General features: G+C 37.7%; 2 protein-coding genes across 7 annotated transcripts; both read right to left on the minus strand.

Annotated features, from left to right (window-relative positions):
- Positions 1–879: 879 nt before the first annotated feature.
- Positions 880–4358, minus strand: LOC107809931 (uncharacterized). Of its 2 annotated transcripts, none has more exons than XM_016634630.2 (4): positions 3600–4358; positions 3405–3507; positions 1802–2010; positions 880–1687 (listed from the first exon to the last, which is right to left on the minus strand). In XM_016634630.2, the coding sequence occupies exons 1-4, from the start codon at positions 4241–4243 to the stop codon at positions 1393–1395; spliced, it is 1251 nt and encodes a 416-aa protein (XP_016490116.1). In that variant the 5' UTR covers positions 4244–4358; the 3' UTR covers positions 880–1392. The 2 variants fall into 2 exon arrangements, with proteins under 2 accessions (XP_016490116.1, XP_075106041.1); XM_075249940.1 differs by having other exon boundaries at positions 3596–3732.
- Positions 4359–6129: 1771 nt separating this feature from the next.
- On the minus strand, positions 6130–9889 carry LOC107809933 (pheophytinase, chloroplastic). Of its 5 annotated transcripts, none has more exons than XM_016634636.2 (7): positions 9633–9889; positions 9391–9492; positions 9141–9279; positions 8462–8632; positions 8097–8343; positions 7213–7304; positions 6130–6608 (listed from the first exon to the last, which is right to left on the minus strand). In XM_016634636.2, exons 1-7 carry the CDS (start codon positions 9679–9681, stop codon positions 6323–6325), a joined length of 1086 nt encoding a protein of 361 aa, XP_016490122.1. In that variant the 5' UTR covers positions 9682–9889; the 3' UTR covers positions 6130–6322. The 5 variants fall into 5 exon arrangements, with proteins under 5 accessions (XP_016490122.1, XP_016490123.1, XP_016490124.1 ...); XM_016634637.2 differs by having other exon boundaries at positions 9599–9889; XM_016634638.2 differs by having other exon boundaries at positions 9391–9495; positions 9599–9889.
- Between the last annotated feature and the right edge of the window lie 13462 nt (positions 9890–23351).

The following is a 23351-nucleotide window of genomic DNA, read 5'->3' on the forward strand; positions in this document are numbered from 1 at the left end:
ATTGTTATCCCAAAACAATGTTGTTTTGATTGTTTATTTAAAATTGATTGTATCGTATTGTTAAATCCATTGTCCCGAAATAACCAAAAGCCCATTTTTTTAAACAATCGATTTGATGTGGTAGGATCGTTTCCTATTTTCTTTTTCAATTATGCCCTTACTTATTACTCCATAATTCTATTTTATCCTTAACATTTTTTAAATTTCAACTCCAAATCTCCAACCTATTGACCTACTTTATCTTCTTCCATCTTTTCTAGAGTTGGTTCGCCCCGTTCTTTTTATCCAAGTCTCCGATCAATTCTTTGTCTCTTTCCATCGTTTTCATTCTTTTTTTTTGCTAATTATTAGTTAGCCTTTTTTCGGATTTTTGCTCTTGTTTCCAAGCTACGTAATTAATGATAAATTAGTAGAAATAGGTTTTCTCAAATTATTTTTATGTCTAATTCTTGATAAATTTTATTTAAAACAATTGCAGGTATTTTAGTAAACTTATCAGTTACAGTACGATACAGTCAAAACAAATAACAAAAATATTTTTTAACAACAGCAAACAATATAATCTATTCAAACGTTGTATCGATAAAACGATACGATACGATACAATACAATATAATACAATACATTATAAAACGATAGCTAACAATGATCCAAACATAGTTTTAGTCTACTCGGTTCCCCTTATGAACATTTTTCTTGGAACTCTTAGCTACTATTACAACCAATCCTGCAAAATGCACCAGAACTTGTCTCATAGGCTAGACTTCGGGAATATATTGGAAATTTTATGAGTTTGCTTCAGAACTACCTAAAGAGGTTTACCCAAAAATTAAAGGGAAGAAAAATAAAAAAGGAAACAACATTGCCTTATAAGAATGCTCCAGGATAGGTTCTAAGATACATGGATATATTCTTCTTCTTTTATGAAAGAAGATATGTGGAATTTGATAGAACAGAATTCATTTACACAAATATTAAATCCAAGGATGGATATCCCTACCTAAGTCAAACAATGTCAAATGTGAAAGTAGCAACATGCCTACTACATACTAATATGTATAGAGATTAGGCAGAGGACAATCACTACATGCTCATTTCTGAAACACAGATAAGGAAAATATGGACATACTCATCTTTTTAGAACATTGGCTCCAGTCGATTGGAGTTGTATTATCTACTTTGGACCAATGACAATGGCAATCACCATCAGTTCGGCTGCAGCAAGCCTTACTTTTGCCTCATTGATTAATTTAAAGGCATGCATAATGTTACTGCCCGAGTAGCAATTGAAATCCACTTCGCACGAGACTAAGTTGCTACTCTTACGATGCATTGCCACAAATTAAAGCAATTCAACAAGGAACTAGGAGGGACAATAACCACTTTCAACGCCTATGATCCATTGACCTGGCTTTCTACTTGGTACACTCCATTTGGAACGAGCATAGATTCTTCGAGAAATTTCTGTAGTACAGATACATAAATGTCTGGGAAAGTCCGGTAATGGTCTACATGGGGAGATGAGCCAAAGTTGAAAGAGTGAACCTTTCTCCCACTTTTTCTCTGCTCTTCAATAAAAAACTCAACCGACTGAATTGGAATGACCTTGTCAGCAGAACTGTAAAGATAAAGCTGCGGACAAGAAGGCTGGTTCTTGACAAGGGCAGAAATTATCTTCCTCAGCCGCCTGTGCATTGGAGACAACCAATAATTAAAAGAAGCTAAATTTTACTTCTGTACCTTCTAATCAAAAGCTAAATACCGCGAGCAAAGAAGAACAAAAACATGTTGAAGTACTTACGCATTAACATCAGGCAAATTAAGAAGAAATGAGAAAAGCTTCTCAAATGCAGCTAAAAGCAAGGTTTCCATCAACATGGGTTCTTTCCCTTGAATGTTTCCTGAGGTTAACCCACTTTGCACTTCAATTCCTTCTCCAGCTTCCACTGAAGGATATACAGAAGAGCTACGCTTCTGCAGCAGGGCTGTAGTAAATCCTGCTGCCCAGACCTGCCAGGTTTAAGATTGATTTACCATACGACATTCCATTTTACCCAATTTTGTAGAAACAGAATCAACAGTATACAACAAAACAGGAAATAATGTGGCACATTTTCTTATTAAGGAGGAACGAAAAAGCGCACCAAGAGACCAAAAATCTTCCAAAATGGCAAACAGAATTCCCCCACAAAAAAAAAAAAAAAAGAAGCAATATATGCATAGAATTTCCTGAAGTTGTGACAAAACTTCCAGCAAAAGGCTCGATCTGTCGAAAAAAGACAATGTCAAACCCTCAACGGCAAATAGGGACATCGAATCTCAAAGAACATTTAAGAGCTCTGCGTTCTGCTACTCCTCACAAGAGGTTATGATACGAAATATCATTTAGAAACTGAAAATTTACAGAATAACTATCTAAAGCCGTTCAACAGTTTGAAACACATTCCAAACTCATCCCCTTGCCTTTCACCTCTCTGTTTGTTAAATTCTTCGAAATTGGTAGTAGGTATAGCTTAATATAATAAATTCATGATTAAAGGAAAATTGTCAGTAGCTAACAATAGGCATGAAAAATTTCCTTCCTAGCAATACATTTACCTGAGGCTAAACTTGACACATAGGAATAAGAGTCATATCAAATCAATCCCTCCACAGATACTATGTCAGCTTGCATCTTTACTTCTTTATTTCTTCAATGACAACAGAAATAAATTTGACAATGGATATTGTCATTTTTAGTTTGTTTTTGTGTGTGTGTGTGGGGGGGGGGGGGGGAATAAATTTGACGATGGATGCTTATGTTGCAAATTTCCACCAGTGTACAACAGCAGCATGACATATCAAAGAGATATATGAAAATACAAACATAGAAAATTAAAATACATTTGTGGACGCATAGTCTAAAACGCTAATAGATAAGACTAACGACCGGGTATGCGGTTCACAAAAGGTAAATGCCCCTACTGCTAATGATATCATAAATTCGCATGCATAATTCTCATTGTTATAGCAGTAAGGAGTATCTGTGGTTTCTACTGGGAAGATAGTGTGCAGATACACAGCCCCAAAAAGATGACCACAGGATGCAGCACATCCTTTCATATTAAGGATAGTCATTTCTATAGCTAGTTAAAATGTGAGTGAAGAGCATGATCCCGGAATTAAAAGCAGCTAGTACTCAAGCATCATTTGACTCAGTGTCATAACAACAATTGCCATACTAAATTACTAATGAACTGGAAAAAAAAACCATAAACAGAGACAACACAGGGAGACACAAACACGGAGAGAGAAAGCAGAATTCAGACATTCTGTACAAAGTAACCAATGACACGAAAATGCAAAGGATGATCATTTTGGAGTAAACACTTAAGTGATGGTGGGGTGAGGGAAAACCAAATAACCTTGGGGCTTATATTGGGGTCACCACCTGAATCAACAATACATCCCTTGATCTTTTGCAACAAATCCTCTCTGCTTTTCAAATTCTCTAGAATTGCACCATAACTGCATATAAACAAATAACAAAAAAGAAAACAGCTTAAATAACAAAAAACCGCAGCACAATCAAGTTTTTTAAGTCCGATAAATCAACCTACGCAAGCCAGCCAGTATTACTGAAGGTGTGAAAAACCAAACATCTTTCACGGCCATCCTTGTCTGATTCCGACAACCACAAAGAAAGCTCATTTGCCAGCACAGCAATCCGCTCCTCTAATTTCTTCCCTAAATCGAACGAAAGCACATCTCTCACAGAAGCAACAAATGTTACAGCGTGAATGCCCCTAGCGTTATACAACTCAATATACCTCCTCAAATGCTTGGGCTTCGACCCGAGCCAACCCAATAACACAACCGTCACAATTGGGCCTTCTTTCGGCGGCACCACAATTTCACTACCATTTTCGCCGCCTGCAGCAAAATGCCAATTGAATAGACCGTCTTGCGGAGCCGATACTATACGGGCAAAACGATTGCTGGATAAGATGGGATTGAAGAATTGTGATGTACTGAAGAGAGGATTTGAAAACCTAAATGGAGGTGAAAGTGGGAAGGACGAATTGGAGGAGAAATTGCGATGAGACAAGAAAATGTGGGGGGCGTTTTTGCGAGATAAGGAAAGTGAAGGGGTGGGAAATGAAGAGGGTGATAAAGGAAGGGGCTTGTGATTGAGTTTGAGGAAGAGAGAAGTGGGGAGATGGTGGCGATTTGAACAAGTGAGTAGTCTCACAGAGGCTTCCATGAATGGGAATTTTGCGAGTCGTAGTAGGTTACAGGTGCTGTTATTTGTAGCGGGGGATGAATTGGGCAACCACCCGTTTTTAGCTTTAGTGCCTCTTCTTTGGCGTTTGGAACAAGGAAAGTTACTATTCCTTGCGTCATGCTTTTCCGTACTATACGGAATATGTCAGTTCCTTTTTTGGAATATATATATATTTTTTTTTAAAAGTGTTACACAAACTGTGGCATATGAAGTATCTTATCTGCAACTATCACAATTGAATATTCTACTAATGTGATATCGTAGAAAATTTTCAATTGTACATTATCAGTTTGGTTAGAACAATATCTGAAGTCTGAAATGCTCGACTCTGTTGTCACAATGACTTTTGAAGCGAGCGGAAAAGTCTTTTCTGGAAAAGAGAAATCACTGAAATTAACAAAGTCATAGTTCAGTATTTAAGACTTACTAATTCAGTGACTTTGGCATTCAACGTTCCCAAAATGGTCTATCCGATATATTGAAAATAATATACGACCTGTTGGGTAGAATAAGTTCATTGAATAGCCTACTATCGAAACTCAAGTTCAATCTTTCAATCATAAAAAAAATGAACTCATTTTCCTTCCGATGTACATTATGTAGTGGGAAGAGAACCAGCAGTAGGAACTTCGTGTTCGCGAAGCATAGAACTCTGCCTGATAGAAAATGTTACAGTCTACCCTGTCTTATTGAGAGATGAGAGCACTTGACATGAAAACGTTACAGTCTATCAAGTGTACCCTTGACATCATTCTTATCGAAGTCACTGAACTAGGGGAGAAAAAATGATTTAGAAGAAAAACAAGAGCTTTGAAAACTCATACACAAGTTACACAAATTAAGGAATAGAAACAGTAAAGGGTACACATGAACTTCTTTGAACCAAACTGACTTCATTATTTGTCGGCGGAATATATCTGGAGACGCTTGAAGTTGGTACGAATTTTTATTTAGACATTTGAACTTATGGGTGTTCCTAATGAGCACGTATATTATATAAACTTTGTTCCAATTACGCACTTCTTGCTGAGCTAGCACATAGAGTAAGTGTTTCACCCAATATAGGCGCATGAAGAGCCCAAAAAATAGATTTTTTCTTCTTTTTTTTTGTCTTTTTTATTTCTTTCTTCTTCTTCTTCTTTATGTTCACCACCATTGCCTCCTCCACTTTCCCCATTGTTGTGCCTCCACCATTGATTTAGCTCGAAAGTTTGAACCAACCCTTCTTCTTCACACAAAAAAGCAGTCGCTAGCCCCTTCTCCAAACAACCAGCCGCCGCCAAGCTCCCCCTTCCTCACCACCAAATCCTCTGCCACCCTCCTCTCTAACCCCCATCGCCTTACCCTTCTTCTTCACCCCACCCATCTCCAGCCGTCACTCTTCTCCAGGAGCAGCCCTCCCAAGAAACGAGTCCGAGTTCTTCATTTCAAATCAAAACACCATTAATGAGGTCTTTATAAAGCTTGAAGGTTTAAAATGGGTTACTTGATTTGATGAAAAATTGAGAAATTAATATTGGAGTTGTCTTCGAGTCTTGGTAGGGAATCTTTAGTTGAAGTTATAACAAATTTGGAGGAGTTTCTCTTGAAATTTTGGATTAAAATCGTGGTTGGAACAAGAATAGACATGAAGATACTAAAGAACACCAAGAACAATGATTTCAAGAACACCAATGTGTCCTTTTTTTGTCTTTTCTTTTGTTAATAATGTGTCATTTTGTGATTGAGTGAAAATTAAGTTTATTTTATTATGTTTACTAAATAGATTTTAAAATAGTTTTTTCTTTCTTTCTTTTATAACTCAAAATGATATATATCCTTTTTTTTTATTTTTGGTTAAACAAGCGCGAGTGCATTGCACACACTTTGTAAGTTTGGCTAATTGTCAAAAAAGTGCCTAATTGGAACAAGTTTAGTGTAGTATAAGTGCTCTTCAGTTTAAGTGTTTAAATGAAAAACGGTGCCAACTTTAAGTATCTCCGGATGTATTCCGCCTTGTTTGTCAGAGGGCTGTACACTTCAATAACAACATACGTCGTGCATACGTTAGCAATGAGGCTAAATTTCTGGCACTGTTCGAAGAGAAGGTTCTGACAACCCCAAGGTTGATAACCAATCTAATAAAGCTTTATTCACTAGTAGTGGAACTTCGTCGTGGGGGTAATGCCCTGCCTGCAAGTTTACAAGCGATGTGTTTGGGTAGAACTCCTTAATTCGATTTGCCTTTGCATGATCAACCCAAGGGTCTAGGTCACCCCACAACAACAACAATCGGCAAGAGAGTTGGCTCAACACACTCTCAAGTGTATACTTTCTCGGGTTCGATATAAGTTGTCTTAATAGTCTGCAGAATGCAAAGTAGAGAACGTTAGCTGACTGTCTCAACCTAAACTTTTGATAGACAAAAAGCAGTAGGAACTTTTGCATGAAATGAAAGCTAAAAGAACTGACATTACAAACAACCTAAATCTGGTGCTGGTCACATACTTATCAGGCTACATAGGATAGGATATATATAATGATGGAACTTAAAAGTAAGTTTGATGTATCAAACCACTAGGCAAAATGATCCCCTAATTATGGAGTAAAATGGCGTGATAAAGTAGATGTAGTAAGTCTATTTTGTACACTTCTGAATGTTAGTAGCTCAACATTGTCTTTGAACTTTGACTAATCTGCAACTCTTTCAGCATTCACTTATAAAGCCCGAAGAATCTCAGTTTAAATTTCAAAACACAAATTCATCATACAGGTCTGAATCATGGAGTCAAGGACTTCGATAAGAATGATGATGAAATTTATACAGGAGTAAGATTTTAGACTAATATTCCATTGAAATGTTGCAAAATTTCTAGTAATACTTCCGCTTCTTCCAAGGGAAACAAAGTAATGCTCTTTTAGCTGCCAAAACGGAGGCAAAAACCTATAGGCTTTGGCTGCATTCATACCGGTAATAAACTTCCCCTGCATTTGGATCAGCAGCAGGAATAGCAATTGAATTGAGGAGGTAATCATCCACATTCGAATGGTTTCTATAGACCTTCAAGAGACAAACATCTAGAAAGTTAGTTCTTCTGTCTGCTAATAGTTCCTGAAGATTGTCAGTGGGTGACTAAATAACAAATGAAATGCAAAATGAAGAAACAACCCTTCCGTTTCTGATGCATCATCCTGCGAAAGTTTCAAATTTGAAGCCAAGAAAACAATATTAGAAAACAGCCTCACATGGAAGCAACCATGAACTATTTCTCGCTCCATCTATGATTGTCGATTTTCACTTTTAGAAAGTCAGCTTTCCTATTCCAAGAGTGAGATACGGCGTTGGCTAAATGTCATCTTCTATGAAATGAACTTAGAGTTTGGAACCTAGATCACATGAACCACAACAAACAACTTCAGTATTTCAAATCTTTTTGACAAGTTAAGAAAATTACGTGAAGTGAAACTTTTTGACTTAAGAAAAATGATAAAAGAGAGATAAATTGGGTCAGAGGGAGTAATTTAGAAGAATTAAAAGAGTCAATGGTCAATTCGAAAACTGATGAATCTTAGTTTCTGCAAGAACTAATGTGTTAGTCGGTCTTACATATCGATCAACTACCAAATGCTTCTTTTGTTTGCTTATCTATTTGGACTCAGTTTACCATATCAAAAAAAGAGCAAAAAAAGCTAACAGCTATTACTACTTACAGATTCTCTGAGTTAGGACACGTATGTGCACAAGCAAAAAGGTAAGAGCACTAGTGCATAATTTGCATATGCAAGCAAAGCAAAAAATCAACATTCATTTTAAAAAGTTGGTAGAAGAAAATTTAGCTAGGAAACAACATACACCACTCTTCAGCTGAGCTTCAATTTGAGCTGGTCGCATGGATAGCCAAAATGCCAATCCGACGACAACACGTTGAAAGATTTCCTCTACTGGCCTTACAATGAACTTTCTTAAGGCTGTCTCTTCACTTGTGTCAGTTGTAGTAATGTCATCCCCAAATTGTCCTGCACTATTTAACAAGGTAACCCCCTTGACTTGCTCAGCTGGCAGTTCTGCTGCTGCTAACAATGTAGTAAATCCTCCAAGACTGTTAAATAATACAACAGACATCATAATTGAATTCAATCCAATAGTATATGTTACTGAAACAGTACAGTTAAAAGTGCATCTTGGAGATTCATGCAATGCTAAATGAGTGAACTCACCCGTTCCCTACTAAAACTGTGTGTTGTTTAACTATCTCCTTTAAGAAGTCGACAAGCTGGTCTCTCCAAATCAAGGCATCATAGTCTATTTGTGCCTTCTCACTCCAGCCAAATCCGAGCAAATCCAGAGCATACACCTTGTAATTTTTAGCCAGCTCAGGTATGTTATACCTGAAAAAGGAAAGAAAATAGTTTCTGGAGATTTGAAGAAATAGTACAACGCCAAAAGGATTTGCATATGCAAGCTACACCAACTGGTATATTATCTGTCTTTGTAGCAAATAATGGACAATGTATGAGCATCACATAAAAAATGGAATTCCTTAATAAAGATCAATAGGACATGGGTTCGAGCCGCGTAATCAGCCATTGATGCTTGCATCAGGGTAGATTGCATGTATCACAACCCCGGGGTGCGGCCTTTCCTGGACCCTACGTGAATGCGGGATGCTTTGTGCACCGGTCTGCCCTTTTCTTTTTGCCTTAATAAAGATCAATACTAGCAAAATCCCATTTTAGGAGTGACAAGGAAGAGTTCTTTTGCAATTTTGTTAGAGAACAAATGTATATCAAATAAAAAGGAAGAATATAATCCCACTGAATCTTGTGAACACCATGTCAACTCTATCCCACTAAATCTTATGAACTCAATGCCATACAAACACAGAGACAGAATTACCTCCAATGGAAAGCAGAAGTACCAAATCCGTGAATCAGAACAACTGGAAACCCTTCCCCTTCCTCTACATAATGAATTTTGTGGCCTCGCCATGTCCAGTAGTTGTAACCCTCTGGTTTAAATGGTAATTGCTGCAAGCCTATATTATCATTTCTTTGTCAAGTATTTCCAAAAGTAAGCAACCCTTCCCCAAAAGAAGGAAAACAAAGCAGTAATTCTCATAATTGCTGCAAACGGGTGATGAACTGACCTTGAGAGGATTCAGCAACTACAGAAGGGGGCATAACTGAAGCACCAGTAGCAACAATTCCATTAATAGCAAAATTCCTTCTATTTAATTCCCATCTGCCCCCTTCTTCCAAAAGAAAAGGGAAAGAGAGAGATCAAAACTCAACATCAATGAGTTGTACATAGTAATCAAGAAACTGTTGTAAGATTGAACAAAAAGCTTACTGAACTGATTACTTCTTCCAGGTACAGCAAACCTGTTACCTGTCGGATTCAACCATTCTGTCCCAGCCGTAGCACAAGAAGCTGACATCGATTTTACTTAGAAACTAGAAAGTCCCAAAAAGCCTTGCGCCCGAGGATTCAAGAATCTTTATGGACTTTTGGAACAGTTGAACGGGGAACTTATAAGTTGATGGCAGTTTAAAAGATTCTCATTGTCTTTTTCCGTAGCTATATTTCTTCAGCTGGTGGCAGTTTAGTAGTCACAGTTGTTTCCCCGGGTTTTAAGTGTTATAGGCCTTTTGGATCAGATTACATATATTTCCTCAAACCTCTCCTTATTTCTTTAAGATATTTTTGAATATTATAGTGAATTGTTATTATAGAGAACATATATTATAACAAAACATAATATGTGGTTCCGAAAAAATTTAACTTTTATAGTGAAGCATTGTTATATAAGGATGTTCTTATTTTTACATAAAGAATTTTACTTCCCTTACATTAATTAGTTTACGTATAAGTAAACAGAATGGTCAAATTTAGTCGATATGAACTATAAAGTATTATAATGTGTAGTTCGAATTATTGAAAAATACTTGTTACATTAATATTTTAATAGAAAGGTTTTGTAAATTTGAAAATTATCATGAGCTCTTGAAGAGTTTTTGGCCAATATTGTCTCTTATCTTTGAGGGTATGTCTATTTTGGTCCCTCAAATATAACCCTGAGCATATTTAGTCTCTTAAATATTTTAACGAAATTCATTTTCTTCGACTTGCTTCCCTTCTCACCTTCACGAATTTACTAATCACTTGTGAAATAGCATAATCCTTATAACCTCCAAATAATCTTTTACTTGGACTGATGTCAATTACCTTACGACAAATTCCACGTTTAATACTTCAGGGTGCAACATTGTCGTAACTTAATATTGTGAAACGTGATATCGATGTAATATTGCGGGGCGTAACATTATTCCCCCTTTTGGAACATTCGTCCTCGAATGTTGACTGATGCTCTTATCATTTTCATAACTTATAGCTCTTGTGAATACCTCAATACTTTCCTTGCCATTTAGGCAGTTGTTCTGTGAATAAATCCAAAGTTCAGGTCACTCCCCCCTTAGGCTTCCTTATCACACCACAACCTGTAGTCGGAATCCTTCCAATCTCGTAATTGTTTCTACCTTCCATTATGCATCCTGTACGATTTTGACCTTGTAAGTGTGCCCAATATCTAGGTTTCATATGTAGATCTTGATAAAGATGTTCCTTTGGGCATTTATCAGTGTACTGAAGTTGTTCGCTGGGTACTTTGTTGAATTCACGAATATTGCTATATCTTATCGCATAGTTCTGTTTAGCCAACCGTATGAATTTACTGCCATAACTCTTACTTTAATTTATCGTTGCTGAGGTTTGCTACCAAATCCCAGCTTACTCTCGTTGCTTATTTCAAGTGTATAAATTAAATCCTTTAATGCTTCCTCGTTACTGCTCATCTTTAGAATGATGGCCTAATCTCATCTCATACTTTGTGACTTTTGTCCATCCATTGTTGATTCACCTCAATATTGATCTACAATATACTACTGATAACTTGAAACTTCTTATGTAAGATTTTGACTCTAGGGCTTACGTTACATCAAGGAATATTCGAAGTAATTTTTCTGATCCACTTAGCGTCGATGCTGTAATGCAATAACCGCATTCTATAGCATCCCAAGGTGGGTATTTTAATCTCGTACAATTCATGAATCCCTTTTCTTTTTTCTTTTTTTTTTTTAAATTATTACTCAATTAAAGGCCCAAACATCGTCCTTTATCTATCATAATTACACTTTTATTCTACTATTAGGGCAGCATTCCATTTCTTCTAAATGCTACTTATAAAGAGTAACTCCTTTGAGTCCATTCAGGCCATACTGAGCTTACTATAACATAGAGAAACTATCTACCCTTCTTGTTTTCATGGGCTTAATCCTAAAGACTTATTCATTCTCGTCACCTTTTCACTTGTCTTTCCTCATCCTTACTCATGTTTCCTTAAAACTTTGTCGCTTTGCAATACTTTAACTTGCGACCTATACATATCCATTTATACTACTCGCAACTTTCCTTCAACTTGCTTGCACCATAGATTTCCTTATGTTATTCTGGAACGTCAAGCGAGACATCACACCCTCCAACTTTTCTCTACTCTCTTAACTATATCTCTCAGTACTTAGAAACCATAGGCTGGAAGACATGTCGCCGACGATGCCGCTATCATTCCTGGTTATTGGATCCCCGTGCTTATAGCCTTCTATCCAAAGTATGGACTATTCACGATCTTCTGCCTTTGAGTATATCGTACGTTGTTCACCATTACCTTACTTACCTTAAAATCTCGCATCGTATCTTCTATCTCTTTCCTGACCTCCCTTCCACCTAGGTGTAATTCACGTCCAAAACTTGAAACTCTATTATAATACTCGCACCTCTGGTACATACACAATCCAGTAGGAGCTTCGTACTGACTTCTTATGAGGCTGGTACTCCTTCTAACTGGCTTCCTTGTAGAGCCATTATAAATTATGGTTGTTGTGTTATTTCTCTTGAACATCTGATATTAAGAGTGATTCTGTCATGTTCTCAAGCACAAACTTCTATAATTTTTCTAGGTCTAATAACCAGACTCCTGATTTACTTGGGTGATGTAATTCTTTAGTTTCCTCTTCCTTCTGATCAACCTCTACGTAGGCTTAAGCTATCTTCCGATCTGTGGCTCATGGTATCACTTATTACCTTAGCCTTTCATGGGCGTTATGGAAAATCCATGGTGCAATCTTCTAACAATTCAATCTTTTGTCTATGCCCTGGGCTCAATTCTTTCTTTTAACTTATATCAGAGTCTTCTATGGCTGTATGATTATCAATAAGTATGTTGCCTGGATAATGCTCCAAATTCTTGAGTATATCCATAACGTAGTAACTCAGGATCATTGATTGAATAATTCTTTTCGTTTCATCTCAGCTTTCTTTAAACGTGTGCAATTATTTTTTCTGGTCTTTCTGCCCCTTTTTGCGTCCATACTTAGCTTATCTTAGTGTCTACACTTGCTAGAGTTTTCATACAACTTATATGGTCTCGAATATTACTTTTAATTCTTACTTCCCGTTTATTAGCCACGATAGGTGCCACTTTCCTTTGTAATGCTTACAATATTGTTGCGAGATTATTGTTATACGACCATTTCATCTTTCGGTCGTTGTGCTTAGGTTGAAACCTTCTTTCTTTTCTCTTTAGCTAATCTTTCGTTGTAGTACTTAGGGAGAACCCTTAACTCTCGTAAAACTGTGAGCTTATTACAAACCTTTTCTGATGTCCTTAATTGCCTATAATCATCTGTAGTTGCTTACTTCCATGCCCTTGTGCTTATATGGTTGCTTCTGAACTGATATTTTGATTGCCTTCCCAGTGGCACTTTTTTTTATCCCCGTAACACTCATACGATACCTTTAACTACCCCGACTCTTGTTTGAATATATCTCAAGTATTATAATGATATTCTCTGAGGTTGAATTCTCCATGTTGGGTTCTACTATGTTTATCTTACATGATCTGATGACTCATATGTAACCTCCTGTTTAGCCATAACTGAGATCTTCTTGACCAATTACTAACTACTCATTGTCCCATTCTCATATCAATATTCCTCATAATCTTTCTTGGGTTATTTACTTTGTTTTAACTTATGTCTTGTACTGGCTCCTTATTTATTAATAACAGCTTGGGCAGGAACCTTTAATTCCTCTCCTTGACGTCGTGCTTGCACAATATTCTTGAATCGTAGTGTATCTGTAAGATTTGGATAAGTGCCATCTTATTCCTCTTTTATTTATCACATTCTTCCTTTACCATTTCATGGTCGCTAGAACTACTTAATTCTGACTTAATGCCACATTACTCTGAATTCCCCCCTTTAGGGGTGTACTAACAGCTAAAGCCACGAGGATCTACCTATAGATGTTTTACCTCCTCATCTTTGGCGTCGTTTCTCAACATCAATGATCCTTACTCGCCTTGCGGCAATTCTTCTATACCAAGGACGACAAATTCCCTTACTCGCAAGGGTGACACTTCGCGTAACTGGCACATACAGTCTCTTAAGCTTAACTTTGCTCATATTGCTTGCTCTAGGGAAGCGTCTCCCTGAATGACTATTCTTTGAATTCATCGTGAATCTTCTTCTGTGGTTCATTCTATTACAGCCGGAACGAAATCTGAAATTCCCATGATGCCGAGTACTTTCCAATCATTCAGTCCCTAATTCATATTTAGTTTATCTTATTTACCAGTCCATACTGATTTCTATTACTCTGGGGATTAACTCTCCCCTCTGGTAGTCACGTTGGAGTCACGAACTTATTTCTCGAAATGAGGATATAACCTTATGGACTGTACTTTATCGTTGTCTTAAGGCCCATTATCTTTCGTCTCTTTCTTCATTTGACTATAGGTTCTGAAACACTCTACCGTTTTATCCATGTATCACACCATATTCATAATGCTTTCTTATCCCTCTTCTCATTATTCTGCTAATATTTCTGCATATCCCTTTTCTTGTGAAAACTTCAATATGACATTCCTTCACTTTTAGCTTTCCTTTGCTCCATCCAGTGGCTCTTCAAGTTGCTTAACGTTCTCGCTTTACTAGGGACACGAGTAACACTAAGGTAATATTTATCCTTCAAGGCTTATAGTGCATGTCTTTGTAGTGCTCATATCTGGCTACACTATTTTAGAGTGCACCATCGAGGTGTCTCATAAAGAGATCTATTAGCATATTTGCAATATCCTTCAAAAATGTCAACTGACACAATCAATTCATCCATCATATCTTCTTATACTACTTTTGTTAACCCCCATAGGGCATATCTGGAAGGGGTACGACCAGTTGTATATACCTCTGTTACTTTTGAATATAATTCAAAAAGCTTATGTTCCTCCGCCTCAATTATAAACATTGTTAACCTTTATTAACTAGGCGCCTCGTACCCTTCTTCACCTTCCTTCTTTTACTTGCTGAAACTTGTATCTACCTTCCGATTCTCTTGTTCCTTTTTACCGTAAGAGTAGATAGACATTCTTGCCTTTGGAATCTTTATCAAGAAACTTACACATCTTAGTATATATGATTTGCCGAATACCTCATATTTATTCATCATAAGCATGATGCAAAAATGGAGTTCCTCTGACTCAACTCTTCTAAAACAATCTCTCTTTCCAACCTTCTTTCCAGATACAGGTATTGTCTTATTATGAATAGGATTTAGGAATTTGAATTCCTATGGTTGAGCTCTACCATACGATCTAGAATAAGAAGAAAGAGTGACAGTCCTAAATGCCCTGTAGCCTCCTGCTTATAAGTGTGGTGCACGACACACCCATAAACAAGACTCTACTAGACACGGCTTATAGACTCCCTAGGACAGAACTGCTCTGATACCACTTTTGTCACGACCCAAACCGATGGGCCGCGACAGGCATCCGGTACCTTACTCAACCAAGTACCAACGTAGCGTACCTTTCTTATTACATCATTATATACACATGATATACGGGCCTAATAGGCCAACATAATCATTTATAAACTCAAAACATAGGCTGGCAAGGCCGTACAATCTTTTACGTACACGACATATATCGACAAGCCTCTAAGAGTATAGAATGTCATAAAAGTTGGGACAGAGTCCCGCCATACCAAACAATACACGTCTAAATCATATCAGCCAAACAAGCAACTCCGAAGCAAATGGAGCGCACCAACATCTTCTGATGAGCTAATAGCCTACTTGGAGGGCTCTCGGCCTGTCTATCGGAACCTACGAGCATGAAACGTAGCATCTTCAGGCAAAAGGGACGTCAGTACGAATAATGTACCGAGTATTTAAGGCACATAAATAAATACATAAGAGATATGGAAGAAATATAGAGTACATGACTCAACCTGTAAGTCTGAATAACTTTGTAAATCACAAATTACTTTTAGCGTCATGTATATGCGTATAAATGTCATGTCGTGCATAGGTACATGTTTCATAACATCATCAGCCTCTGAGGGTATCCCATCATATCATATCGGCCACTATGGGCAAAATCATCATCGTATACCAGCTGATCAGGTGGTGGTGCGTATATAACGCCATAACCTTTCTCATATCCCATATACATATACATACATACATATATATGCGTATATAAAGCTGTGAATCATATTTACATATATACGCGTATATAACGCCATTTGACTCATATTTCAGCCATTGTGGGCAACATCATCATCATCATATACCAGTTGATCAGGTGGTGGTGCGTATATAACGTGGTAACTTTTTCCCATATCCCATATACATATATTTATATATATACATATATACGCGTATATAACGCCATCTGGTCATGGGTCAATGCACATGTATAAATGAGTGAAATGCATGAAAAATATATAATAATCTCGATATTCCTTCCGGATAAACTTTTCCAACTGCGTATTATTCTGAGACCCATGAACAGAGAATAATAATAATTCTCATGGGGAATCAAAATTATAGACACCCTTACAATTTCTATGAATAAAGTAATTTATAGAAATTATGTATTTGTTCGTTTCTTCAGTATAATCTGGATCATGCCAAAAAAAGAAGGAATAGTCTTAACATACCCAGACTCCTAAGCAATTGAGACCTGAGCCGCATGAACCAGTGAGATAGAAGGTGGTGTTATCGACTAAGGAATTATCAAAAGTTTAGTAACTCATCTTTTGGCAATGAGAAATTGAAAAAGGAAACAACATATCATTATCGAAGAACAAGCTGTCAATTTATTTTTTTTTGGCAATCCGCTAGGCAAGCGCCTAGGGCTAAGTTTTTTATTAATAAAAGAACAGAAAAATACAACAAATAGGAAAAGTACAAATAAGGGGGACAATAGCACCGGTATTGTTACCCATATGCCTTGGTTATATAATCACTCCTCTGCGCCTCACACTGCCTTATGATGACAACCTCATGTAGAGGATTCATGGTGTAGCTGTCGGCAACGTCTCACGAGGGCATATAATCTCATAACCGTGTGGATATTTTCCAAAGGCATAGGACCAAGGCAACACAAATCAGGCTAAACCTTACCTTACTAATCCTATTGAGGCAAATAAAAAGCCTCGCTTACTAACAAGCATGTAAAAAGAAAGAACTGGAAAGAACTAAATATTTAATGATCATCAGAGAGTTTATAACATAATCTGTGATGATATTACAAATGAGTATACTAACATAATGGTAGAATAAAATGATGAAGGAATTAAAATGTTGTCCCTTCTTGTCCGAACTTGTAATTTCTTCAATTTGTAACTCTTTTTCATCACAATCCCAATTCTTCAAGATGTATTCAAAATTCATGATTTCTTTTTTGAGCGATTGGACTTTGTTGATGTAGTTGGGGCGGCCTTCTTTTGTTTGGCAACTCTCATTGGAGGTCGCCTAACATTTGAAAAATCACTAACCTTGTCATCCCAACTATTCTTCCTTGTATGATATTTGCAAATTTTTCCACTATGTATTGGTGATAAATCCTCTTTTCTTGTCGCCTATTCTCTACATTGTTGTAACATTGCATCTTTTTCTCCTTGTTCAAAAAACTCTCTCCCTAAATTCACAGGTTGTGGTTCATTTTGAATCGTATCTAGTGACACCAAGGCAGATTCTCCAGTTGCCACCATTGCCTTACTTTGTTGTTGTCCAATGTGTTGTAATTTGTTGTTATTCCTACCTACAGGACCTGTGCTAGATGTAATAGGATTTACAGGTATGGAACTTACCATAGCTTCCAAAAGCTTTCTCTCCTCCTCTGAAATAACTGGTTTAGTGGTGACCAGTTGTTGCTGCCCAGTTTTTGCCCGATCAGCTGTAGGGTGTGCAGCTTTAACAGTCTGCCTTGTACCTGCTGTTACAGCTTGACTTGGACTTGTATTTGGGGAACAGCTCTTAGCACCTATAGTAAGCTGCTTGGAAGAAGTTGCCACATGTTGAGGCAAAATTCTAGCTGGGGCATTTTGAATTGCAGCATTAGGAGACATTCTGGGAACAAATGCAGGAGCATGGAGGTTTAATTTGCTCGTAGAGACTGCTGCAATTTTCCCATAAGACTTTGACTTAACTAGAGAGTCAATCTCCTCACCTGCACTCTCCTGATCCACCTCCTCGTCACCTTCTTCAGCTGAGTATCCTGCAAAACCATCGCCCCAGTCCTCCTCTTCATCTTCGTCTCGTTGATCTTGCCACAGTTTGGATGTAATAGCCTTAAGCCTCACGTTTGTTTGTATAACCTCGTTGTTATTCCCCGTTGACAACATAAACTGCCTAGATTCACCTTCTAATTCCCCAAACGACTCTGCAGATTGAGAAGTGATATCATATACGGAGGTGTTCAAAGTGACCACAGGTTGTTTCACAACAGTAGAATTTTTCATCATTTCATTCTGAGCATCTTTGATGATTTGTTCTACTTGAGGGTTGGAAAAATGCATTGTAGGTGCATTTGAACTGTGTGCCTCTGCCTTTTGCTTATCAACACGAAAAATGTCCTTCGAAATAGTGAGACGATCACCTATGTTCTTGGAATTTTGCTGCTGCGTGTTACTGCGTAAAGGTTGTGGTTGCCCATTTTTTGGAGTTGTGTTCATCATCATAGCTGCTTGGGCATTCTCTACCATTTTAGCTAGCTCTGTATTGGAAATGTGCATTGTTGTTGTAGGATCATCATGTACTTGACTTGCCTCAACAATGTGATTTTTATCTGTTGCAATCCCAAGTCGATCATTTAAACATGTGTCACCCTGCACTAGTTGCAATATATTCCTAGCTTCCTTCTCACCTTGCTCATGGACATTGAGCAAAGCATCAAAAGAGTTAGAATACTTGAAAGTTTCTGCTGCCCTTTCCAGTATTTTAATATCTGAAGCCTCTTTCTTGCTAGGTGATCGATGCACAACTGACCAACCCATATTCTGTGATTGTTGCCCATGTCGATACTCTACTTTAACACCTGATCCCACAACAGAAGCAGCATCTAAACAAGCTGCTTGTGCAGCTGATTCAACATTAGCAGATGAACTAAATTGTGCACCTGCTATTGTTGCATTGTTCAGAAAAGCTGAAGCTAATGCATTATCATCAGTAATCTGCAGAATCTGCCCAGTTCTTTCTATTGCATTAACCCTTGCATCATCCATATTTCGAGCATCAGTAGTGAATCCTTGCTCTTCAGATTTTCCAGCTGCATTTAGTGTATCAGCGTCATGATCCACCTTCTTAGGATTTGGAGATTTTTCTACACATTCCACAGGTGCAACAGTATCTATATTAACAAAGGTAAATGCAGCTCTATCCGCTGTTGTATTCAGTGCAACATCAATCTCCATATTTGACCCTATAGTATTAGGAACTTTTACATATTTTTCAGCATCTCCTGCCCCTTGACGATTCTGTCCAGATAAAGTAACAGCTGAATAACTAGCAGCCTTCAAAGCACCATCTGTTGCTGCATTCATTCGTTCAAAAACTGTTGCAGCAGGGATGTCAGCTGGAGGTTTGGCTTTCATAGGAGATGATGCATCACCTACTGCTATCCCTTGTTTACCAGCATGAATTCCTTCACCATCCCCCTTTTGTCCAGCATTAGCCAAAACCAAATAGCCATTAGCCTTTTCATTAACATTAACACTTTGTTGTCCTCCATTGGGATGCAAAATCAACTGGTTCACGACTACACCCTCAACCTTTTTCCCAGCTTGATCTTGCACTTGTTGGACCTATATGTCCTCAATTGTCTTGTTCACAACCACCTCTTTACTACCATCATTCACAGTGGCCTTCAAATTATTTTGCTACCCAGAAATTGTATTTTTTCCAGGTCCTTCAATCAACAGTTGGCTAACGCTTTTTGAATTTAAATAGTCCCGTGCATCACCCTGTAGTTTCTCCTTCACACCTGTTGCATCCATTTCATCCTCCACCTGTTCATCATGTGTTACTGTTTTTTTTTAAAAGGATGCGACATGTATATTCGTCATGTCCTTGATGCTTGCATTGGTTACAATACAAAGGTAAATTATCATACGTAACTTGTTGAAGTTGTTCAACAATCTTTCCAGTTCCTCCATCAATATATTTGAGCCTTATTTGTTCTGGATGTTTGTCCAAAATATTCAGAATCACCTTGACCCTGGCTGTACTAGGTCTAGATCTAAGTTGAGTAGCCTTATCAATAGCAATAGGCTTTCCAACAGCTGCTGCAATAGACATTAAGGCACGCCTAGCAAACAACTCAGGGGGTAAACTTGGAAACGAAATCCATACCGCTGCCATAGATGTCTCTTCTTTTGGATTGTATCCAATCGTCCATGGAAACACTCTAACCTGATGTTCTTTTCCTTTGTTCGAAAAATAACTAACTGACCTTGCAAGACAAATTACAAAGTCTTCATATTGATCCAGACGAACGAGAATCTGTCTTTGCGCAAGAAGTCCGATCAAACAGTGGCCTTTGACGCCAAACTGTTTTGGAAGGATTGTACGCAATTCTTGCAATTGTGGAGCATTAGGAGAAACCTTCACTACAATGGATTGATGTAAACCTTCCTCTCTTGCAAAGTCTTCCCGTTCCTCCATTGTAAACTGTAACGTTGGAATTCCATGAACTACTTCGTTTGGCTTCAAGATTGTTTTTGTAACTTGTCCAGTTGTTTGTTTATAGATCAAACTTGCTGCATATGAATTGGGTTTGTTGTTTATGGAGTTATTAAGGATTGGAGGGATGATTTTAGATGGCTCTCCCACAGCTTGGAGATGGGGAGAGACGACAACATCCATGGCTGCTCAAGACGTTACCATATCATTGACGTGAAGAGCAAAAATTAACGATAAAATATTGAAAAATCTGGAAAAAGAGCTGTCTGCTATAGTAACCGCGAACTAAAATTCAAGATCTCTTACAAATGGCTATGGATTTGAGGATGAAAACAAATGGGGTTTGTGCGCAAAGACTAGATACTTCTTTTGACACCAACTTTGCGAAGATCCACCACCGGATGCCGGAGTTGAGGCACGTGAATAGTGACGGAATTACTATTCACCCTTCTTCCTAGAGAGAATGAGGAGGATTTTAGAGAGAGATGGATTTCTTTATTTCTTTCAGCATTTTTAACTCCTTACAAGCTGTCAAATTCAGTCTTGTAAAGAAGCAATATTTTAATTTTTCCCTCTACTGAATGCTTATTTGCCGCCTGATATTGCGATAGTTTAGCCTCGTTCGGTATAACACCTTGTAAAAATAGTAGTTGTTCTTTCCTTTCCTTGAACTCAAAAGTATATACTTGAATGAAACTTCAAATCTGCTCTGATACCACTTTTGTCACGACCCAAACCGGGTGTCCGTCGCGACCCATCGGTTTGGATCATGACAAGTATGCTAAAGTGGAGCACCTTTAGTCTTACTAACGCAATGTGTTTGAAAATTAACTGTGTTACCCAACTCTAATTCATGAAGCAAATCCTCTGCTCTAAAGCAAAACGTTTTCTTTTATTGGATAACGCAAATTATCACTTTAATTACGCATTTTTAAGATAATGTCTTCTAAAATTTTAACCTTGAAAATATTCCCTTTTGTGCCAGTTTTCAATGAGAAAATGACATTAAATAATGAAGAATTTGTGATTCGAAGATGAATATTGAGCTAAGAAATGAGAGAGAAAACAGGGGAAGAAGAAAGCTCATCTTCATTATCGATTAACCGCCTTTGTACAGTGTTAACTACCAATTATATACTAATACATCTGTACTAACTAATTACTAACTATAGTTAGATAAACTATGATTAGGCTAAACTCTAGTTATCTTAAGTTACTTCACTACTCAATACATTAATACTCTTAACACCCCCTCAAGCTAGGGGAGGTGAAGATGCTCTTCATCCCTAGCTTGGATAATAAATAGCTATTATGTACTCTGCTCAGGCCTTTGGTGAGAATGTCAGCTTGTTCATCAGTAGTATTGACATAAACAGTGTGGATCAACCCTGATTGGATCTTATCACGTACAAAATGACAGTCGATGTCTATATGTTTGGTCCATTCATGAAAGACAGGATTAGCGGCAATTTGGATTGCTGATTTACTATTACATTAAATGGGAACTGGATTTTACTAAGCAACACCTAACTCCTTAAACAAACCAATGAGCCAAATGATCTCGGCCACTGTTGAGGCAAGACTCCTATATTCTGCTTCAGCAGAACTTCTGGAGACTGTTGATTGTTTTGGACTTCTATGAAATAAAGAAATCACCAAACTTCACTAGATAACCTGTTATAGATCTTCTACTGTTGGGGCAAGCTGCCCAATCAGCATCACAGAAAGCTGCTAGTGAGCCAAAACAATCAGCTTTCATCAACACCCCTAGTCCAGGACAGCTTTTGATGTATTTCACAATCCTGAGAGCAGCATCTATATGAGAAGATTTAGGACTGTGCATAAACTGGCTTAGTGTTTGAACTACAAATGAGATGTCTGGCCTAGTGACTACTAAGTACAACAACCTTCCAAGTAATCTTTGGTATGGTCCTGGATCCTCTAATAAAGCATCATCATCTGTAGAGTTTGTGTGCGTATCAAACTCTAATGTGGTCAGCTTGGCATTTAATTAAAAAGGTGAACTTATAGGTTTAGAACCTGATAAGCCCAGGTCAGCAATTAACTCTAGGCTATACTTCCTTTGATGCATCAAGATCCCTTCTTTACTTCTGGCAAACTCAATTCCCAGGAAATACTTCAGCTCTCCCAAATCTTTGATTTTGAAGTTATCCTGCAATTGTGATTTGGTCTCTTGTATTATCTCTAAGTTGTCTCCAGTAATGATGAGATCATCTACATATACAAGAACCACCACAAGCTGCCCTGAGGATTTTTTAGTGAATAAGGAATAGTCTAGGTGGCTTTGTTGAAAACCTGATGCAAGTAGTGCTGCAGTGAGTTTGATACTCCATTGCCTAGATGCTTGCTTAAGTCCATAGAGTGACTTATGCAGTTTACATACCAGTGATTTGTTGTTACATCCCACAAAGCCTGGTGGGATACACAGGAATACCTCTTCAGTTAAATCTCCTTGAAGAAAGGCATTGTACACATCCATTTGATGGATGGTCCAATGCTTAGCTACAGCTAAGGCAATCACACTCCTAACTGTCACCATTTTCACTGCTGGTGAAAAGGTTTATTAGTAATCCAAACCCTTCTTTTGATCGTATACTTTGGCTACAAGCCGTGCCTTAAACCTCTCAACCTTTCCTATTGCCTTGTACTTGATTTTGTAAACCCATTTGCACCCTATAGCTCTCTTCCCAAGAGGCAGTGGTACTATCTCCCAAGTTTTGTTATCCTCAAGTGCCTTTATTTTTACCTGCATTGCCTCAATCCACCTCTTGTCCTTTGCAGCTTCATAGTAGTTATTAGGCTCTTGTTCTGAAGAGAAATCAGACAAGTAACTTTGATACTTGTGTGACAGTTGATCATATCCAATGACAGCAGTTATTGGATATCTGCAAATGTTACTTTGTGTGCCTTTGTCTGCTGTTACATAATCCTTGAGCCAAATGGGAGGTTTAGAAGTCCTGCTTGACTTTCTAACAGCCTCAGCAGGTGGTATACTCAATTCTAGAA

The sequence above is a fragment of the Nicotiana tabacum genome, chromosome 3, assembly GCF_000715075.1.
Source record: "Nicotiana tabacum cultivar K326 chromosome 3, ASM71507v2, whole genome shotgun sequence".
NCBI lineage: Eukaryota > Viridiplantae > Streptophyta > Magnoliopsida > Solanales > Solanaceae > Nicotiana > Nicotiana tabacum.

Excerpts from the sequence above, each read along its gene's own strand:
- LOC107809931 (XM_016634630.2), bottom strand. The coding sequence starts at position 4,243 with ATGGAAGCCTCTGTGAGACTACTCACTTGTTCAAATCGCCACCATCTC. Across the intron at positions 2,011-3,404 it reads ACCCCAATATAAGCCCCAAG|GTCTGGGCAGCAGGATTTAC; the intron begins GTTATTTGGTTT and ends TAAACCTGGCAG. Across the intron at positions 1,688-1,801 it reads AATTTGCCTGATGTTAATGC|GCGGCTGAGGAAGATAATTT; the intron begins GTAAGTACTTCA and ends TCCAATGCACAG.
- LOC107809933 (XM_016634633.2), bottom strand. The coding sequence starts at position 9,681 with ATGTCAGCTTCTTGTGCTACGGCTGGGACAGAATGGTTGAATCCGACA. Across the intron at positions 9,280-9,390 it reads AGTTGCTGAATCCTCTCAAG|GCTTGCAGCAATTACCATTT; the intron begins GTCAGTTCATCA and ends ATGATAATATAG. Across the intron at positions 8,344-8,461 it reads ACAGTTTTAGTAGGGAACGG|TCTTGGAGGATTTACTACAT; the intron begins GTGAGTTCACTC and ends ATTATTTAACAG.